General features: G+C 45.6%; 1 protein-coding gene across 1 annotated transcript in view; it reads left to right on the forward strand.

Annotated features, from left to right (window-relative positions):
• The window catches only part of si:dkey-100n23.5 (cyclic AMP receptor-like protein A), a 46,630-nt gene that overhangs the window by 7,720 nt on the left and 19,831 nt on the right, over positions 1–19,079 (forward strand). Inside the window, 5 exon segments of the mRNA XM_034213582.1 lie at positions 928–1,015; positions 4,375–4,464; positions 5,072–5,110; positions 11,023–11,101; positions 13,914–13,961. Coding sequence (XP_034069473.1) covers positions 928–1,015; positions 4,375–4,464; positions 5,072–5,110; positions 11,023–11,101; positions 13,914–13,961 — 344 coding nt within the window.

Consider the following 19,079-nt stretch of genomic DNA (forward strand, 5'->3'; position numbering starts at 1 on the left):
GTCTAGTGGGAGCCGCATAGCGCAGCTTTGCTTTTAACTCGGACTAATAAAAGGTTATGAAATGTGTTTGAAATGGAGGAAGACGGTAGCCGGGGCAGGTGGTGGATCGGAGCTGTACGTTGTCGAGTTTTAAAGCAAAACGCTCCGGCTGTTGTCAGGTTATGTAAGACACGCTGTGACTGTGATTTATTTCGACAATGACATGGACGGCCAGCCTCCTTCTTTCTTAGTCACTGCGCACTATTCCTAAACAGTGCTTGAGTGTACAGACTAGAGAGAGAGAATTTTGTGTATTTGTGTGGGGGTTTGTTGTGCGAAACTGAGTAAGCTGAGTATGCGGCTGAGAGAATTCATCATTGTGACGACCAGCCCTGCCTGTCCTGTCAACAGAAACACACAGCACACACACACACACACACGCACACAGAAAAGGGCTGAAAACAAGGGCAAAATACTGAAGTGAGCTTCCTACTCTCTTCCTTGTCTCTGTAAAATAAATTCATTTCTTTCCACTTTGCTGACTCCTTTCCCTTTCCTTATTTATTTTCCTTTTCAGTTTCACTACACTAGCTCTAGTCCACTCAGTTCGACTCACCCCCTCCTCACCTCGCTCCTCGCTCTCCTTCTCATTTCTTCCTCTCTCACCCCCAACCCCTGCTTATCTCCCTCTGCTTTTCCACAGTTCATCATTATCTCTTCCCCCTCTCATCCATCACCCTTAGCCACAGGTTTCCCTCATATTACTGCAAAATGGGCCTTCATTTATCAAAAAGTGGACCCACATGCACCCACACACACACGCGCTCATACATACAAGTGTGTTTGGACACGCACACTTGCAGGTGCATGCTGTGTGACGAGGGGAGCTATGTTGTAATTTGACCTTGTTGTTTTTCCCTGTGTGTGTGTGTGTCTGTGTCCCTGCAGACTGGAGTGCCTTGGCCTGGGTTTGCCTCATCACAGTGAACCTGTACCTCAACCTGGTCCAAGAAATCAGTACCAACAGATATGAGAAGTGAGTCGGGGACAATTGTTTCCTTTATTGCTTTGTGGATTGTTTTTTTTCTTGTTTTTTTTCTTTCAATTTTCTGTCTTTTTCAGAGTCCAACATCTTTGGAAGAAGTCCATTTTAGTATGTGACAAAAAGTAGAAGAATAGTTCTTACTTTAATCTCAGAATTCTGAACAATGACCATTTTTATTAGAATTATTCCTTTACTGAATAGATATTCATTTTTTTTTAATTCTCAGAATTCTGACTTTAATCTCAGAGATCTGACTTTTTCCTCAGAATTCTGAGATTAAAGTCACTACTCAAATTTGTTATATACTTTTGGTCACAACATGTTTTCTCCTTAAATAGAAAAACTGAAAAATATAGAAAAACAAATATATTTGATCTACTATATTCAATACCTGAGAAAAAAAGAGCTCGAACCAGAATGATGGGCTTATTACTTCCCAAAATAGTTTCTGATTTATTTTTATTTTTATATCGGCTAATTGATCATTCAACAAATAATTTAACGTCTTTGTCCGTCGTGTATACAATTTCTGTTTCCATGTCCACCACTGTGTCTTCCTTTAAATTTAATATTCCCCTCTTGTTTTGCTGTGGCCATTTCCCACTGCCTGTATGTGTGTTAATGTGCATGTGTTTGGTCTGCCAGAGCATGTGTCTCCCCACAGAGCATTGACAGCCCCCTCCCTACCTCCCTCCCTCCCTCTGTCCTCTTCTTTTCTGTTCCAGCCGACGCTCTAATTGAAAAGGGAGTGAGTGTCAGCCGTTAAGTGTGTGAGTGTGTTTGTGAGTGTGTGTGCACCCATCTTCACGCTTTGTGGCTCTATGTTTCTGTCGCTCAAACTCCCATGAGCGCTCTCCGCAGCGCAAGTGTGAATATGCTTGTGTGTGTGTGTGTGTGTGTGTGTGTGTGATATTTTCTCATTTTCCATGCCTAGCGAGGATCTTGTGACACATTCTGAAAAATAAAAATGTATGCGCTCTGTGGGGGGGGGGGGGGGTAAAGCTTTAGCAAGTTAGCAGCAACTCACTTCTGGGAGTCGATTGTAGATGTGTGTGCGCGTACACCCTTCCTACCCATCTGTGTGTGAGGAGTTGGGCTGGTAAAAATACGTTCCCCCCCCTTCCCATGGGACTTTCCCCTGCATTGATTAGCAATAAGCCAGACGATATAATGGTGTTATAACTCAGAAGTAGACGGTTTTATGGATGCAGGGAAAGGGGCCAGCTAGGGGGGCCAAAATGGTCTCGCTTCAGAGCCTCGTCAGCTGCATACCTCTCTCGGGTCCAGAGGGACAAGGTGTGAGGAGGATGTGTCTCTATTTTTGCATTGGGGTGGACACACAACGAAAAAAAAAACAACCTCTGCGTTTAATAGATCAGAACGAAGTGAGGACGGGGTGTCTGGAGGGTTGTCGTGTATTGACTGCACATTGATAAGCTGTGTGTGTTTCGGCAGGATGTGGCTTTGCATGCATGCAAAATTACCCCTCAGCCCCCCCCCCCTACCGCAACCTCCCACCCTTTCTATCTCTCACACACACACACTGACTGACTGACTGACTGACTGACTGACTGACTGACTGACTGACTGACTGACTGACTGACTGACTGACTGACTGACTGACTGACTGACTGACTGACTGACTGACTGATGGCGCAGTGTGATGGTTTATGAATGAAGAAATGGCTAGAGGAGATGGGGAATGGAGGCTTGATGATCTAAGCGTGATTAAAGTGGATGCAAGAGAGGATGGGTAGTGTGTTTATGTGTGTTTGAAGGACAGATTCAGGCAAAGAAGAAGAAGTGGTTTGAGGCTGTGAGGAATGAGATTGAGCCCTGAGAGGTGTGTGTGTGTGTGTGTGTGTGTGTGTGTGTGTGTGTGTGTGTGTGTGTGTGTGTGTGTGTGTGTGTGTGTGTGTGTGTGTGTGTGTGTGTGTGTGTGTGTGTGTGTGTGTGTGTGTGTGTGTGTGTGTGTGTGTGTGTGTGTGTGTGTGTGTGTGTGTGTGTGTGTGTGTGTGTGTGTGTGTGTGTGTGTGTGTGTGTGTGTGTGTGTGTGTGTGTGTGTGTGTGTGTGTGTGTGTGTGTGTGTGTGTGTGTGTGTGTGTGTGTGTGTGTGTGTGTGTGTGTGTGTGTGTGTGTGTGTGTGTGTGTGTGTGTGTGTGTGAGAAGAGCAGAGCACAGAGCGGCCCTGCTGTGCCTCATTAAGCCCATGTTGAGCGCAGCTCCGGACCTCGTCATCTCCCTCTCAAAGCGCTGCGAATGTGTGGTGTGTGAGCTGCAGTGCGAGTGTGTGTCTGCGGGGCTGCCGGCTCTCGACATTGATTTCCTGACAAGCCCCCCCCCTTGCACCAATCATCACACCACCGACTGGCAGGACTGATTTTACCATTTATATCCCTCCTCCCACCACCACACACACTTTCTCTCTCTTTGTCTGTGTCTCTTTCGCTTTTAGCGCTCCCACCATTTCCCTTTTTTTCGTGCTTCCTTGTTTTCTTTTCTCTCACACCCCCTCTTGTGTAGGATCCAAACTCTCTCCCTCTCTCTTTGGATCTTTACATTTCATATGTCTCTTTTCCACCCACTATTTTACCCTTTTTAAACCTCCAGACGTCTCCCTTTCTCCACCACCTCCCACACACTCTCACACTGCTGTCTATCAGCTGAGGGCAGAGAGGGGGGATACAGTGTCAGCCAGTGTAATCAGAATGAGAGTGTGTGTGTCTGTGCCGCACAAGCCGAGAGGGATTGAGTGTGTGTCAGCCGTGTCGCCACCGCTCGATTGACCACACTTGGAACAAGTCATCGAGGACTTCCCTCTATTGACCGGGCGACGCTATACGCTCTATAAACTATCGACGCCCACACCTACGCCCAAGACACTGGCGCGCACACCTCATCTGTCGGACACTGACACACACAGTGTGAGTTCAGTGATTGAGATTTTTAAAACTTCTTAGAGATCCTATCGTTTTTTAATTGATATCCAGTCAGAGCCTCTCTCTTATTAACCATTTTCTTTATACGATGAAGTCTATCCAGCTTTGACTACATATATTTTCGTCACTAGCCCCTCTGAGTGAGACTCCACATCCTGCTTGTGGTTTTTATGCAGACATCTCTGCAAATCATCTTTTCCGCAACACTGAGAGTAATTATGGTTTAAATTACCGTGAGTAATTGGCACTGGCTGTATAGGCATTTGTCTGCACCTGAAAAATGACCCTGATGTCGGTGGCAACAAAGGGATGAACTGAAGAAAATAATTGATTTAGTCTTTTTTTTTTTTGTCTCTGCGAAGCTCCCTGTTCTCTGCGCCTATAACGAAATAAATGTCTGTCTTTTATCAGGTTGTACCATCTGATGGCGTGGGGGGTGCCTCTAGTCATGGCCTCTTTGCCGCTGCTGAAGGGATACTACGGCCCCGCGGGAGCCTGGTGGTGAGTACAGCCCAGCGTCCAGCTGCAGCTTAGTTTTTACGTTTCTTCAGCCTGCCACAGCAGATTTGCTGTTAAATATATTTCCTTTCAAAGAGGGCCACATTACTGGCCTCAGTCCAGCTCCAGACAGGCTTCTTCTCTCATAAGATTTTATGTGATCAAAATTGGCAATTATCAGAATATCTTTGAACCGTAAAACACTCCCTCAGACTCTTCAGCTTCTTTTTGTGAATAGGAAAGGCCTCATTTGTTTAGAGGGAAGTCAAAGGGGTGAGGGATAGGGGAAGAGGCCGGGCCAGCGGAATGAGAATTGGGACAGTCTTAATCTCCGGGCTCGGCTCTCTCTTTCCACTCACGGCTTATTAATAGCTACAGCTGCACAGCTTTCCCCCTCCGCAGTCACACAAGTCTGTCTTCCGCTCACGCTCTCCCTTTTCTTTGTAACCCCCTCACCACTCTCTCTCTCTCTCTCTCTCTCTCTCTCTCTCTCTCTCTCTCTCTCTCTCTCTCTCTCTCTCTCTCCCTCTCACTCTCTCCTCTCTCTCCTCTTCCCTCCTCTCCTTCTCCTCTCCTATCTCTCTCTCTCTCTCTCTCTCTCTTCCCCCAGCTGGATCACAGACGATCACGTAGCCTGGAGATTTGGGATGTAAGTAGACCCTTTCAGCGCCGGCATCAAAGCTTCCCCCACTGGGGGAGGAGGGGGCGGTGGGAGGGCTGTCTCTGCGGGGAAATGTGAAGGGTTGCATGTCAGGGGAGCCTGCAGGGTTTTTTCCCACTTGGTGTAAGGCCAAGGTGGTGGGTGTGTGGTGTGTGTGTGTGTGTGTGTGTGTGTGTGTGTGGTGTGTGTGTGTGTGTGTGTGTGTGTGTGTGTGTGTGTGTGTGTGTGTGTGTGTGTGTGTGTGTGTGTGTGTGTGTGTGTGTGTGTGTGTGTGTGTGTGTGTGTGTGTGTGTGTGTGTGTGTGTGTGTGTGTGTGTGTGTGGTGTGTGTGTGTGTGTGTGTGTGTGTGTGTGTGTGTGTGTGTGTGTGTGTGTGTGTGTGTGTGTGTGTGTGTGTGTGTGTGTGTGTGTGTGTGTGTGTGTGTGTGTGTGTGTGTGTGTGTGTGTGTGTGTGTGTGTGTGTGTGTGTGTGTGTACACACATGTGGATGTGCCTGCCTCTGCCTTGTCAGATTTAGGGGAGTTGCTACACTGTGTATTTAAGTGTTTAGGACGGCTATGAAGGATTATGCCTGTCTACTGCTTTCTGCAACTGGCCCTAAGTCTGCAAAGACTCTGCCAATCCCCCAGCACAGACGCTTAGCCACATACACGCACACGCACACAACAACACTTCGCTATGAGCCAAGGTAATCGCGCTGCTGCTCGCAGCATCAGCAGGGAATCAATCTTTCTAAACAAATAAGCATGCACACACACAGACAGACTTGCACAGACAAACACACACACACACATGCCGAACAACACATAGCTATCAGCTGCGCTAAACGAGCCTGTGTCTCTTTTATCAGCGCTCCTCTGCTTCCCGGCTCTTTCTAGTTTTCCACGCTGTCGTGGCCCGGGGGGACGAGTCGCTCAGAGGATCAGGGAATCTTCATTAGCTCTAATTACATCAAACCAGATGAGAGATTAGAGGCCAAGGCAGAGCCCGTCAAGGAAAAACACTTTCACTCACACACACACACCCTGCTGACAGCTCGCCGGGTAGGCACAGGAGAGGTTTGAGTATTAAAGGTGAAAAGTGGAAAGGGTGGGAGGGGAGACATACGGGGTACAGTTAGAGACACAGGGTATTACTCAGCAGGGGAAGGGAAGAGGGGCGGCATGGCAGCACGGGAAGGAGAGTGAGAGTGAGAGAAATAGATTGCCCTCGTCTCTGCCCACGCCCCGTAGTGTGTCTTCATCAGAGTTCAGCGAAGCAGCGCAGACAGGACTCGGAGGAGGAGGACGCTGTTAGAGGGGATGAAAGAGGAAGGAGAATGAAAAGCAGAGGACAGCGTTTTAGTGACGGAGGTGCAGAATTTCAGGGGTTGAGTCAGCAATTGGAAGCACTCGAGCGTAGCTGAGTCACTGCTCTCAGAGGTCTCCATCGGTGTGTATTATGGGCCGCAGTCAGACACAGCAACGGAAAACTGACCAAATAACGCTCACCACATTAGCCGCCCTTGGGAACTGTCCTTGTAGATCGCGTTCACACCGGAATAAGTCCCTGAGGGAGGATTAGGCAAATGAAGCCGCTGACGTCACTTCTTCTTCTGCTTTGGGTTTACTGGCAGGCCGCAAACAACTTCACGGCATATACTTCCACCCGAAGTTGGGGACTGGCTTCAGTAGAAGCTGATGGGTAGCGTCTTCCGAGTAAATCGCCAGAAGCGCCAACATCTCCTCATCACCGCTCCCATCTTTTATTTTGTGGTGCCATAAGTTAGTCTCTCTCCGTTGGTGTGCTGGGCTAATGCTAATTATGCTAATGCAAGCAAATAAAATGGCGGCTTCACAAAAACTTTTCTGAGTTTTACGGGCCGTGGTTTGCAATTCGCCCAGCCAATCAGAAATTGGAACCTTTTTCTCTCCAGGAAAGTCCCTGCTCTCTAGCAGGGACTAAAAAGGGGTGAAAAGGTTCGCAAAAAAAAGTTCTAGTTCCAGATCTTTTTGGTGTGAATGCAAAATCCCAGGAACTATCGGAACTATTCCTGAGAAAAGTACTCCGGTGTGAAAGCGTCAATGGATGTATAATAAGAACTGGATACAGCGTGGGAGGCGGGGCCTCGTTAATTCCTATGAGAGTTGCTCATTGGTGAAAATGGCCCAACTTTTGAGAAAGCAAAACGTCACGAAGGTATTCATATAATCCGTTCTTATTGTGCATCCATGGGTAAAGGTAAAACTCATGTAGTACTGAACACGTCACATGAACGTGCCGGGCGGCGCGGTTCATAATGCAGAGGAAAATAACTCTCAGAATAACGTTATTAGCACATTTTACAACTTGAGGACCGAATGTTTTTAATAAAGGCTATACAAATGTTAATACTGGGTAGTTTAAAAAAAAAATTCCAACGATTTAGAGACGTCTCTTTCCCCATGTTAGTCAATGGGAAAAAGTCTTTCCGGGCCCAGCGACTGATACGGAAGTGTAGTACCGCCGTTTGGCCACAACTAATATTTTCTTCAGAGTCCGGCGCACTTCCTGGGGGCTTGACTCTCTAGCAGGGACTATCTGGGGGTGAAAAGGTTCGTGCAAACTAGGTTCTAGTTCCAGATATTTTTGGTGTGAAACCAAAACCCCAAGAACTATCGGCCTAGTTCCTGGGAAAAGTGTGAAAGCGCCTAATGGTCCTGATTGAAATATATCAACATGAATTGGGTGGATTGTCATGACATGTATTACATATATTCATTTTGCCTAGAGGATGAATGATGAATGAAACATTATAAAATCTACAAAATAGACTGACACTACTTTTTGTACTTTTAGATTAGATTCATCGTTACCATTGGCTATATCTTCAAAAAAGACAATGTTTTGGGGAATTTCAAGCTTTTTACTAGATAATTCAAAGTAGAGAGGTGACAGGAATAGATGGATTGACATGAAATTTGGATCACACATTTATATTCCTCTCAGAATAGATTGTAATAACTTCGGTGATCCTTGACCTTTTCAATCAGTGCAATCACCAGGTTAAATTATTAACTTTTTCTATATTTATGACAAAATATCGACAAAACAATTGATATGTTTGTCAGTCGCAGCTGTACTTAGCGTTAAGTGCTCAAAAGCTAATAAAAGCATGCAAAAACACTACTCAGATGAAACATTATACCTGATAAACAACCTTTTTTGTCTTGCCTTTACTGTTTAGCTTTCTGCTGCGCTGTTTATACTGCCTTGTATCCTGTTTTTGGACTGCATACCAAAGCAATTAGTAAACTCTGTAAAACTGCAATTGTGAGCCTTTTGAAACTAACATTTAACTCCAGACTACACCCTCAGAGTCACTAGCATGGCTATAATCTATTTTCCTTTTAACTTTTGCATTAGTGCATGTGGTGACGCCCTATACCTGCTCTTCCTGGCCTTTGTGCCTCCTACTCCCTCTCTCTCCCTCGGCTTGTGTCCTCCCTGAGTGGTTGAACAGGTAGATCGTGATCTTTCTCTCAGCAGTAGGATCTTGTTTGTCAAAGTCGAGCACTAACCCGCACAGTCGGGTCCCTATAGTCCTCTCTTCTCCTACCAGCACTTAAATTAAAGCTGCTTTCATCCAGGCCGCATTCTTTACTTCAGAGTGCTGCTGGAGGGAGGGCCAGGCCGAGGCAGATAAATTGAATCTGTTTGTGACGATCTTTCTTCCTGCCAGTTTCAGGCTTCCATCCTTGCTCACTCTTGAAATCCCTCTTTCCGTCTTTCCCTATAGTCGTTCTCCTGGCTGCAGCCTGCTTTTCCTTTTTATTCTCACTGCGAATTTATCCCTCTCCCCGTCTTTTAATCACCCGATGCTTCTTTCTTATTTTTGTTCTTCCTGGTCCTGACCCACAATCTGCTGTCATACATCCACCTTTTCCATCCTCACCTCTATTCTTGTCTTCACTTTTATCCTCCCCTGCCCACTCAGAGTCTTCTCTCCCCTCCGCTCTCCCTCTCGCTCTCTCTCTCTCTGGGTAGTGCTCAGCTGTAGAGCACAGCGGACTCTAATGGCAGATCATTATCATGCTAATTAGAGCACTTTGTAGCTGCCGCCCGTCATTCTCTCTTCCTCGCAGCCCCCCCACGCTATCGTTAAAAAGGCCACCCCCTCCTTTCTCCTCTCCACCAGCCCGCCCTACCCCCCCCCACCCACCTCGTCTCTCCATCATTAACGGGACGTGCGCTGGCGTAATTGGACTCTGTTTATTCCGGAGAGCTGGGTTATTAAATCACACTGAGGTGACGCTCGCGCAGGTCTCCCCTGAAATGCTTTCATCATTGTCCCGTGCCATTATTGAACCTGCGTGGACGCGCACATACACGCGTGTTCAAAGAGGGTGTTCTTTGTATATAGATGTTCCCTACAAGACATAAAGAAACACGATGTGTAAAGCAGCCTTTTCCCTCTCCGTGTTTCCTGCTGTGAAACAAACGCCTACCATCTCAGAATCCCCTGCCAATAAAAAGTTTAATTCCACACAGGATCTTTTTGGGCCCCCAGGCTTGAAAAACAAGTGTGGACGAAGTTAAATTAGGCCAAGGACCCACTATTTGCATTTTTTTTATCCTGCTTAAAGTTGCCGTTTATAGCACACGTGTCAAGGACTTTTCAGCAGAGTGTTGGACATTTATTCCCAATCCATTTTCCTTTTGAAAGCATGTGTGCCTGTATTTATGGGTCAGGCGCAGACTCACTCTCTCTGCTTTGAATTTCAGTTGTTTTCCTCTGGGTCATGTTCAAGCCTGTGGTAACTCTTGATGTCCTCCCTCTGCACAATATAATATGATTATCACGTAGGTGCATTTGGCCGGCGCCTCCCTGCCAGTGCCAGGTGCTCAGGAGGTCTTTGGTCCCGACTGTTCAGAGTTACCGAGGCTGAACAGAGACGTGGTGGCCAGGAACCTGTCTATCAAAGGGAGACAAAGGCCCGTTTCATGATAACAGGGAGAGGTTGAAACTCCTCCGAGCTTACATCACCTCCCAAGAGGTTGCATAACAAGGCTGCCATTCCAACAAACCCATCTCCACTGTTTTCCTCGCTCGTCTCGCTCGCTTTCATTCGCTTAGAAATACCTGACATGTTATTCTCCGCCGCGCCTCCCTTGATTGTCAACCCTTCATCCCGTAGGAATGTCACGCATTTCCGGTGTTGTGACTTGACTGGCATTATCTTTTGTTCTTTGTATGCCTCTCCATCTGCTCACTGAAACTATGAGCAGCACGATCCGTGTGCTGAGTCAGGCCTGTTCTACTCTTTGCTGTTTATGCACAAACTATGTGTCATCTATTAATCAGCTATTTAGGAAAATGGTGCAAAGATTACACCACCTGAACAGTCTAACCGTTATATAAACATTCCTTAATGGAGGCTTGTGGCATGAGTGCATGAAATGAGGAATGATTCATGTTTAAAATCAAGATACAAGATAATATAAAAGCTGAGTAACAAGGGTTTTGCATACACATCTGAATTTGCTTTGGTCCAGGTCCAAATCATATCTAACAATAACGCCCTTCTCAGATTGCATTGCCGCAGAGGAAATCTTATTAAATCTTTTTGTGTCTATAATCGGTTTAGACAGCCCTAATATTTAAACATTGGACACCTAGTATGTTATTACATCCTATCACAGTATAAATTCCATTACGGTATATGACACTCTACTCGTGGCTAAGAAATTAAATTAAATCCAGTTTTTTTTCGTCATTTGACATTTTCTTTATTCTAAAAGAGTTATCAAAAACCTCCTCTTCCTCCTCCTGATCCAAGACTATAAGAAAGCCACAGTAAATCAGACGTTCTTGTAATAACACTGTATAACATTGCTCATTTGTAGTTTCTTTACGACCTGCTCGTGTTTGTTCGTTTGCAGATGGTACGTGCCGTTGTTCAGCCTCATCTTCCTGATGATCTGCTGCTACGCCAGGATAATCTGCGTGGCCAATGCGAGGGTGAGTGCTCAACATGCGTGCAGTCAGTAGCCGTCCAAAACACTGGCAGTTTAACTGAATCCAAGTGCATTGTGACCTTTTAGAAATGTGACATTAGTACAAGCTGACATTTCTGATTGCTCAGGCAGGTTTGATGTTTGTGTGTTTTCACAAGAGTCAAGAAAAATCCCTTGAAAACATTTTCTGTGTTTGATATATAATGTTATGGTTGGGAGTGGGCTTTCGTGGACAATTTGTCCATGCATGGAAGAAGAAACAGTGCAACTCTGACAGTCAATAATCATTTGGAAGCTCTATTATTTCACACTCAGAAGATTACTATACTAGAAAACATCTACACTGTATATGCAATGTAAATATATTGTGGAGTAATGTCTACCTGGTTAGACAATGAAATCCCTCTTCCTCTGTGTGCGTTGTAATATGAACTTCTTTGTTCTTTGTTTTGGCTTATTCTCTGTCAGCATTGTTGCAAATGTTTGCAATGCAAGCTACCTTCTGCATGTTAAAATGGTGGTGGACACAGTCCTGGCTGAGACTCTGAATCATAGTTATTGCTCCTTATTTACTCAAATGTACTCTATTTAATTCATCTCAAAGGGGTGCATCAAAGTCAAATTGAAACTCGATAGCTGGCTTACATTTTATAACCAAATATCCACCTTTCACTTATTCCAACTTCTCATAAAAGTACATTTGTGTCGATAATGAATTTAATTATTGCTTTACCTCCTCTCCTCGTCATAGCTCTGTGTTATTTCCAATTGTAAGGGCACAGTAGAAGCCAAGAGGGAGTATTCCTAAAATATTGCATAGCTTTCATTCCCCTCATCTGACAACACAGTGTGGCCGTACTGCCAGCGGAAAGGTGCTGGCTGACTCGCGCTACAACAATATGTATAATATGTATAACAACAATATGTCTGTGGGTTTTTGATATACCAAAAAAGTAATGGATAATCAGGTAAAACTCACCACAGTCTCACAATAAATTAAAATCGTGCATGTAAGTATTCTTTATTTGTGCTGGAGAGACAGCGATGAGTGGGTGTGACAGATTAAAAGATAGCCGCGCTGCAGACACATGACTTCAGGTAGCTGAAGGGAGGGGAAGGGGAAAGAGACAACACAGCTCTTTATCATGAATGTGATAAAGAGGATGAATTGAATGTAGCCGCGTTGCCACCTACATCTCATAACTCATTCAGCTCACAGTATTCAGCCTTCTCTCCCTCATCCTCCTGGCTCTCTGTATCTCTGTTTCCCACCTTTCTTGTTTCCTCTCTCTTTTCCTTTCCAGCTCCATCTGTCTCTGTCTCTATCCACCCTCAGTATCCCGTTCCCAATAATTTTCCTCCCGTGCCTCTTCCCCCTCTTCAGTCTGCCGTTTTGCTTTCTCTATCATATTTATGAAGAGCTCAAGCCTTATCTCTTTTCAGCTGCAGGCTGTCTCGCTTGAAAGAGTTAAAAAAGCTTTGGAAGCAGGGTAGGTGGCGCCGCATCGGGAAAAGGGATAAAGCCGAGGAGGCAGAGTGAAGAGAGGCGGGATGTGAGCTGGACGGAGAAAGTTTCTCCGCTTTCCAGAGACAGGAGGGGGAGGATAGGGGTAGGAAAACTACTCCGTACCTCATTAGTTTACCAAGTCCAAGCTGTTTACAACAGGATTATTTAGAGAAACACAGACACATTCTGAGGGACAGTGTGAGCTCATACTAAATAGAGGATTTGAAAACTAATGAGTCATTATCAGGCGCGACAGAGAGGTCTGAGTGTGTGGTGCTGTGTTTGTTTTATGAATGTGATTTGTACATCCTTCCTGCCTAAGCCTCACGCATCAATACTTTCTGTCTGAATTGCTCAACTTCAGGTGGCACATCCTTAAAAGAGATTGCAAAAAAAGGCAGGTACTCACACTGGAGACCTGGCCGAAGCCTGACTATATTCCTCTTAGCGGTGGTTGTTCATTTGGATGGGAGGTGGTGCTCTGGAACTGATTTAATGACCAAATGGCTGTTTTTTTCCTTGCACTGCACAAGCACACCACGGTCACGCATAGATTTACAATGACAATCACGTCAGTGCGGTGAAACCATGGCAACATTGAGTTAATAAATTGCAGAACAGAGGAGCGCAAAGCTGCCTCTTTTTGTGTGTGAAGCTCTGGGCCTCCAGAGATTTCTCTATGAAGTCTTGGGTTACATAAACCCTCTGGTTTCCTACGGCCCCCCCGCCCCTATCCCACTATTACCAGTCCTAGTCTTGTGCACGGGTGTGTGCGTGCGTGTGAGTGTGTGTCTATTTTCCTTTGCGTGGCTGTTGACATTTTCCCTGCATTCCCCTGAGAGAGGAGACAGAGGAAGAGCGAAAAGTGTTCCCACGTTCTCTCCGGAGATCTCAGATCTGCCATGTTTGCTCCACTTTTTCCTTTTTCTTTAACACTTCTTCAAAAAAGGTCCCTCTTTTCTCCGCACCCTTTTGCCTTTTCATCTTCTTCCTCATGTCACATTGTGTGCGCTGAAGCTGATCAGTACCCTCTTTTTGTGAGATGCTGGGAGCTGTCTAAGTGCTCCCCTCTGCATCTAAGCTCTGCACTCTGCTGTGAATTAGGCAATTCTTGCAGGGATGTGTAATAAGGTGGAGGGATTCAGCATTGGAGTGATAGCCAATGTCATATTTGTTCGCCTCTAGACCTCAGGAAACTCTCTAGGAAAAAACTACATATTTAAATGATCATATTGCTATTCTGCTTGTTGTTGTTGGCCAAAGTAACTGCCCTCACCTTTTCTTCCCATTTTGTGTCTTTTATGCACAGATGCAGTCATGGTTGGGAACCTTCAACCCGGAGAGAGAGAGACGAAAGGTAAAGCTTTGTCCCATTGTCAGATGTATCAACACACACTCAAGGCATGCACACGCATACACACAAGGATTAGTGTGTGTGCGGGATTATGCTCGCACGCTGTTAGGTGTCAAACAGCGGGGAGCAATCTGAACTTGTGACACCTACGCTTCCCACTGTGTGTGTGTGCCTGTTTATTTAAATGTGGGTGCGTGAGTATGCGTACGTGTTTAAATTTTGGAGCTGAGGTGCCTGTCTGTTTTGCTCCTGACCTTACTGAAACACAAGGGAACTAGAAAAGTTACCTGCCAAATATATTGATACCTAAAGAAGTCAGATTGAGTAACAGGACATGAGGAAAAAAATAATCGGGGAATGGAGAAAGGTAGACAGATAGTTGTAATTAATGAATATTAAATGTAAATGATGACGCCACGTGTGCCATTGGGCTTATGCTTGTTTAGTTCATATACAGTAAAGACCACAGCTCAAATCAGAGCGATTTTATACATTAGCCGAACACCTACACAGGAGGGTTTTTTAAAAAGATTGAAGGGACTGAGACGCTTTGTCAATAACAAATTGGGGATAATATTGCACAGACTCACCTGGAAGACATTGTTGACCATGATTGTTCTCATAGAAAGTGACAGAAAAAGTTGTGAAAGGATTAAAAAAGGACGCCTGAGAGAGAACTTTCTCACCTCCACACAGCTGGCTCATCATGGTGTGAATGTTAAACCTTCAAAAAGTTCTAGAAATTGTCAGACGCCATTGTGACAAAGAGTGCTGGCAGCTAAAGGTCAGGGAGACTCAGTGTGTCAACACAGGTCAGAGAGGGTCTAACAAAAAGACGTTATGGGTTGCATTTGGTAAATGTAGGTTACAGAGGGTTTGACCCGTGCTTTGGACTAAATGTCAAGATCTCTAGGCCTCTGCTGTTTGAAATGTGTCTCATATAGGTCCGTACACTTTATGGAAGCGCAGTACTAAATTGCTGGAAAACATGTTTGAATAAATAATCAAATTCTTTCAGGTTCTGGAAAGTATTTCCCCTTTAAGTCTTTATCTGGCTATTATACAAACATCTTGTTCAAGTGTCCTCCAGAAAGACACCTCACCCTTACCTGCCCACGCATGGTGCATGAATATGGAGACGACCAATAATTAAAATGTAAAGCGCTGCAATCCACCGAGCACCCTCCACAGAGGTGATCAGAGTCACAGCCTTACTGAGGAACAGTTGAAAAGGTGCAGTCTTGCTTTAGGTTACCTCACCCCTCCTTCCCTTGCTCTAGTGTTACACCTCCACCCCGCAGGGAGATGCGTGTGTTGGGGGGGGGGGGGGCAGGTTAGGGTTAAGGTTATGTAGATGCTGCCCCTAAGTGGCAGATGTAATTACTGCACACTGAACTGGCATAACCCTCACAAGTGACGTGTGTGTGCATGAATGTGTGTCAGCAACATTCACACCCGCACTCTCTGCTCATGTGGGCTAATTGCTATGTGTTGCACAGAGTGTAAATAAGTCAGCAGTGGTTTCTATCACACTCTCCGTTTCCTCGTATATCTCTTTCCCAGTAGCTCACCTTGTTTTCCTCTGTTTTCCTCCCTGCCTTTTTGCTTTGTGCTCTCTTTCTTTCCCCCCTCTCTTTCATTGTCCCTCTCCCTCTCTTCCTCCCTCCCTCCATCTCTCTCACTCTTGTACTCATAACCAGCATGAATAAAGCAGCAGGCCAGGTTCATGGGCATGAATATTTATGAGAGTTTATGCACGCGCTGCGATGCTTTAAAACAACAACAACAGCCTCCCCGATTGTGCTTGCCAAGCCAGCGAGCCCTGGCTCATGTGTGAGTGTGAGTGTGTGAGTGTGTGTGTGTGTGTGTTTTGCAGCAGGTGTAAACTAGAGAAAGCAATTCCTGCTGGGTTTCTGAAGACCGCTGGCTCTGGTTATTTCTATTCACTTCGCCACATCTTCCTCCTTCTGCACCTCACATGTTCTCTGTTACTGTACACATGGACGCCGGACACACACACACACACACACAGACACACACACATATCAACGCTTCTCATGTTTTGTGTGGTCAAACATGTGGTTTTCTGCGTATGCCATTCTCGATCCTGTTTTTATCTCTCTCTCTGACTCAGCCCGGCACCATCCCCCTCCCTCGCTGTGTGTGTGGGTGTGTGTGTGTGGCCGGCGTTGGCAGTTATCAGGTCCGTCAGTCACATGATTGTGACACATCTCTATGTGTCCCGAGCAATTTGTTTGCGGTCATGCATGAGAACACAAACACACACCACAAGGTCTTGCAGCAGCGCAGGTCAGCGAGGGGGGTATTCAGGAGAGGGTGTTTAAGTCAGGCCTCACTCACACCTTTAAAGACATTTGCACAACTGCTCACACAGCAGCTCAGTCCCGTCGGGTAGCAACAAAGAGTAAACAGCGAGCTGCTTGTTCGTTATCTTCCCAGGGTGTTTGTTTACTGATCCACACAAGCTTTGCCTTGAGTCACAATGCGAGGTGTGTGTGTGTGTGTGTGTGTGTGTGTGTGTGTGTGTGTGTGTGTGTGTGTGTGTGTGTGTGTGTGTGTGTGTGTGTGGTGTGTGTGTGTGTGTGTGTGTGTGTGTGTGTGTGTGTGTGTGTGTGTGTGTGTGTGTGTGTGTGTGTGTGTGTGTGTGTGTGTGTGTGTGTGTGTGTGTGTGTGTGTGTGTGTGTGTGTGTGTGTGTGTGTGTGTGTGTGTGTGTGTGTGTGTGTGTGTGTGTGTGTGTGTGTGTGTGTGTGTGTGTGTGTGTTTTATGTGCCAGGTTTCACTTTTTACATGTCACCAACATCCTGAAGTACTTCTTTACTCTGAGTAAGCTGCAAGGACAGTTGGGTTTGTCTCCTAAGGGCTCTCCAAAACGACATGTGGCTTTGACAAAACACATACAACTCCTTTTGTAGGGATCCACTTCCCAGCTGTCAGGTATGTGTTGTTTCGAGTGCTCAGCAGTACTTCTGGTTGCTTGACGGGATGCTTTTGGGTTTTAACTGTCCCTGAAAATCGATTTTTAGAAAAACAAATTGTGTAGTCAAGGTATTTTAAGAAAGGATTATGGAAAATAATTAAAATATGGCATTTTAGTTCCAGCCAGACAATCTCGCCAATTGTGCCATTTTATAGTTGCTTTGGAGCTTTCAATTTGACCAAACCTCATCCCTGAGTTTGCTTAGCTGTCATAATATTGTATGTGTTTAAATCTCCTTTTTTATATTTTCTAAAGGACTTCTTGTCCATGTTGGCTTAAAAATGGCTATTGGAGAAAAAGAAAACTGCTCAACTTGTATTAGACATAGAAAACATCTAATGAAGACAAGATAAGATAAGATGGTACTTTATTGATCCCAATTTGGGAAATTGAACAGGAGGATGCTTTTTTCATTAAGTTTAAAAGTTGAGATAGAGGAGGGTACATGCAGCACACCAGGCAGAGCAAATGCATGTTTAGAATGAGTCATTAATGCAGACCACTACCCCTTTTATTTATTTGTTTGCTGCATGCTCTCCCCTCTCTTCCCTGATTTTCTGCCTATCTCCAGCTTTGCAATCAATAAAGGCAAAAAGGCAAAGAGAATACAAAAAAAAGAAAACATTTTTAAAGCTCGATACAGCAGTTGTCAAAATGATACTTATTTCTCAAAACACAATTTACCAAATCTCTTTCCTAAACGACTTAATTCATCATTTTATCATTTTAAAGCCTCTTTTTGGTCAAATTGGACATTTAAAAAATGTGGCTATATAAATACAAATGAACCCTGAGAAAACCCCTTATGATGATCACTGGTCTGTCATTTTCACTCAAAAAATACGTAGTTTGAAAAGTCCTTGAATTTGACGATGAAACCTGATGCTGTTATTCTTAGAGTATTTTTCCTCCGCGAGTGAGGGTGCAGTGGGTGGTAAAGGGGATGGGTTGCTCCCGATAACCGTCTGTAATCTAGCTTGCGTCATTAAGGTTGGGACCGCAGTGCCCGCCGCACATAATTACGGTTTCATTCCCCTCTGCTTCCCGAGCAGCGCCGGGGCCTCTGACACGGGAGGACTGTGATTAAAAACACCAGGCCCTTTAGCCGCGCTCCTCCTCCTCCTCCTTTTCCACATCCTGTCTCTTGGGCATTGAAATTCCTCAAATGCCTGCCTCTACACCTCAACGAATTTTCATCTGAGATACTGGTTCCATGCAGGCTCTAAAACACAATTTCTGCAGTGGCTCACACACCCACAAATCTTCTTTTCCACTTAGCATCCTTCAGGCTTGCGGCTTGCCCTTTTCCTCTCTTCCAATGACACAGTCATCCCACACACACACACACACACACACCAGGCAAACACACCCACTTGAGATGACAATAGGCAGAGCTTGACATGTCCGGTGATGTCAGAGCTCCCCATCATGATAGACATTAATAGGGCTAAGCCTAATGCTTGCCTTTGGGTTTATGCTGTAACCGGCTGTGATGTGGAAACACGACCGAGTTCTGTTCAGCTGATCACATACAGCCAGTGTACGTTACACGGTGAAAATGTGGCTCTTATTGTCAACATATTCAACGTGCGTGCACACATACACACACACAAAAGAAGAAATACCTCCGGGGGGCTCTCGTGATTTTCATTTTAATTGTTTAAAATGCCTGCGTTAGAGCTTGCACGCCTCGGGGTCTTTCTGGTGAGTAATTAATTTCCAGCATGTGGGGGTAGAGACCAGAGCTCGTGGGCCTGCCTCCTGGCCTCCACTTTATGTGTGTGTGTTAGAGCGAGAGAGGGAGGGAGGCTTTGCGCTGCTACTGCGCTCTAGCCTAGGGGAGGAGGAGGAAGAGGAGGAGGAGGAGGGGTGGAAAAACAGCACGGAAAATCGATCCAGGGGCCGCGCTTCTCAGCCTCTTCCGGGCGCAAGAGTCCTCCTCCCCGGGGAATTAGATAACGGCTTGTAAAAGCACTCCCCCTCCTCGGCTTAGAGCTGCTGCTGCTGCTGCTGCCGCATCTCTCCGTCTTCCTGCCCGCCCGTCCACCAGATATTGAATCCATCCCCCCCTTCACATTACGGCATTAGTATTGGCTTCCAGTTTAATTGGAATCCCCGTTTC

Source organism: Gymnodraco acuticeps, unplaced genomic scaffold, assembly GCF_902827175.1.
Source record: "Gymnodraco acuticeps unplaced genomic scaffold, fGymAcu1.1, whole genome shotgun sequence".
Taxonomy (NCBI): Eukaryota; Metazoa; Chordata; class Actinopteri; order Perciformes; family Bathydraconidae; genus Gymnodraco; species Gymnodraco acuticeps.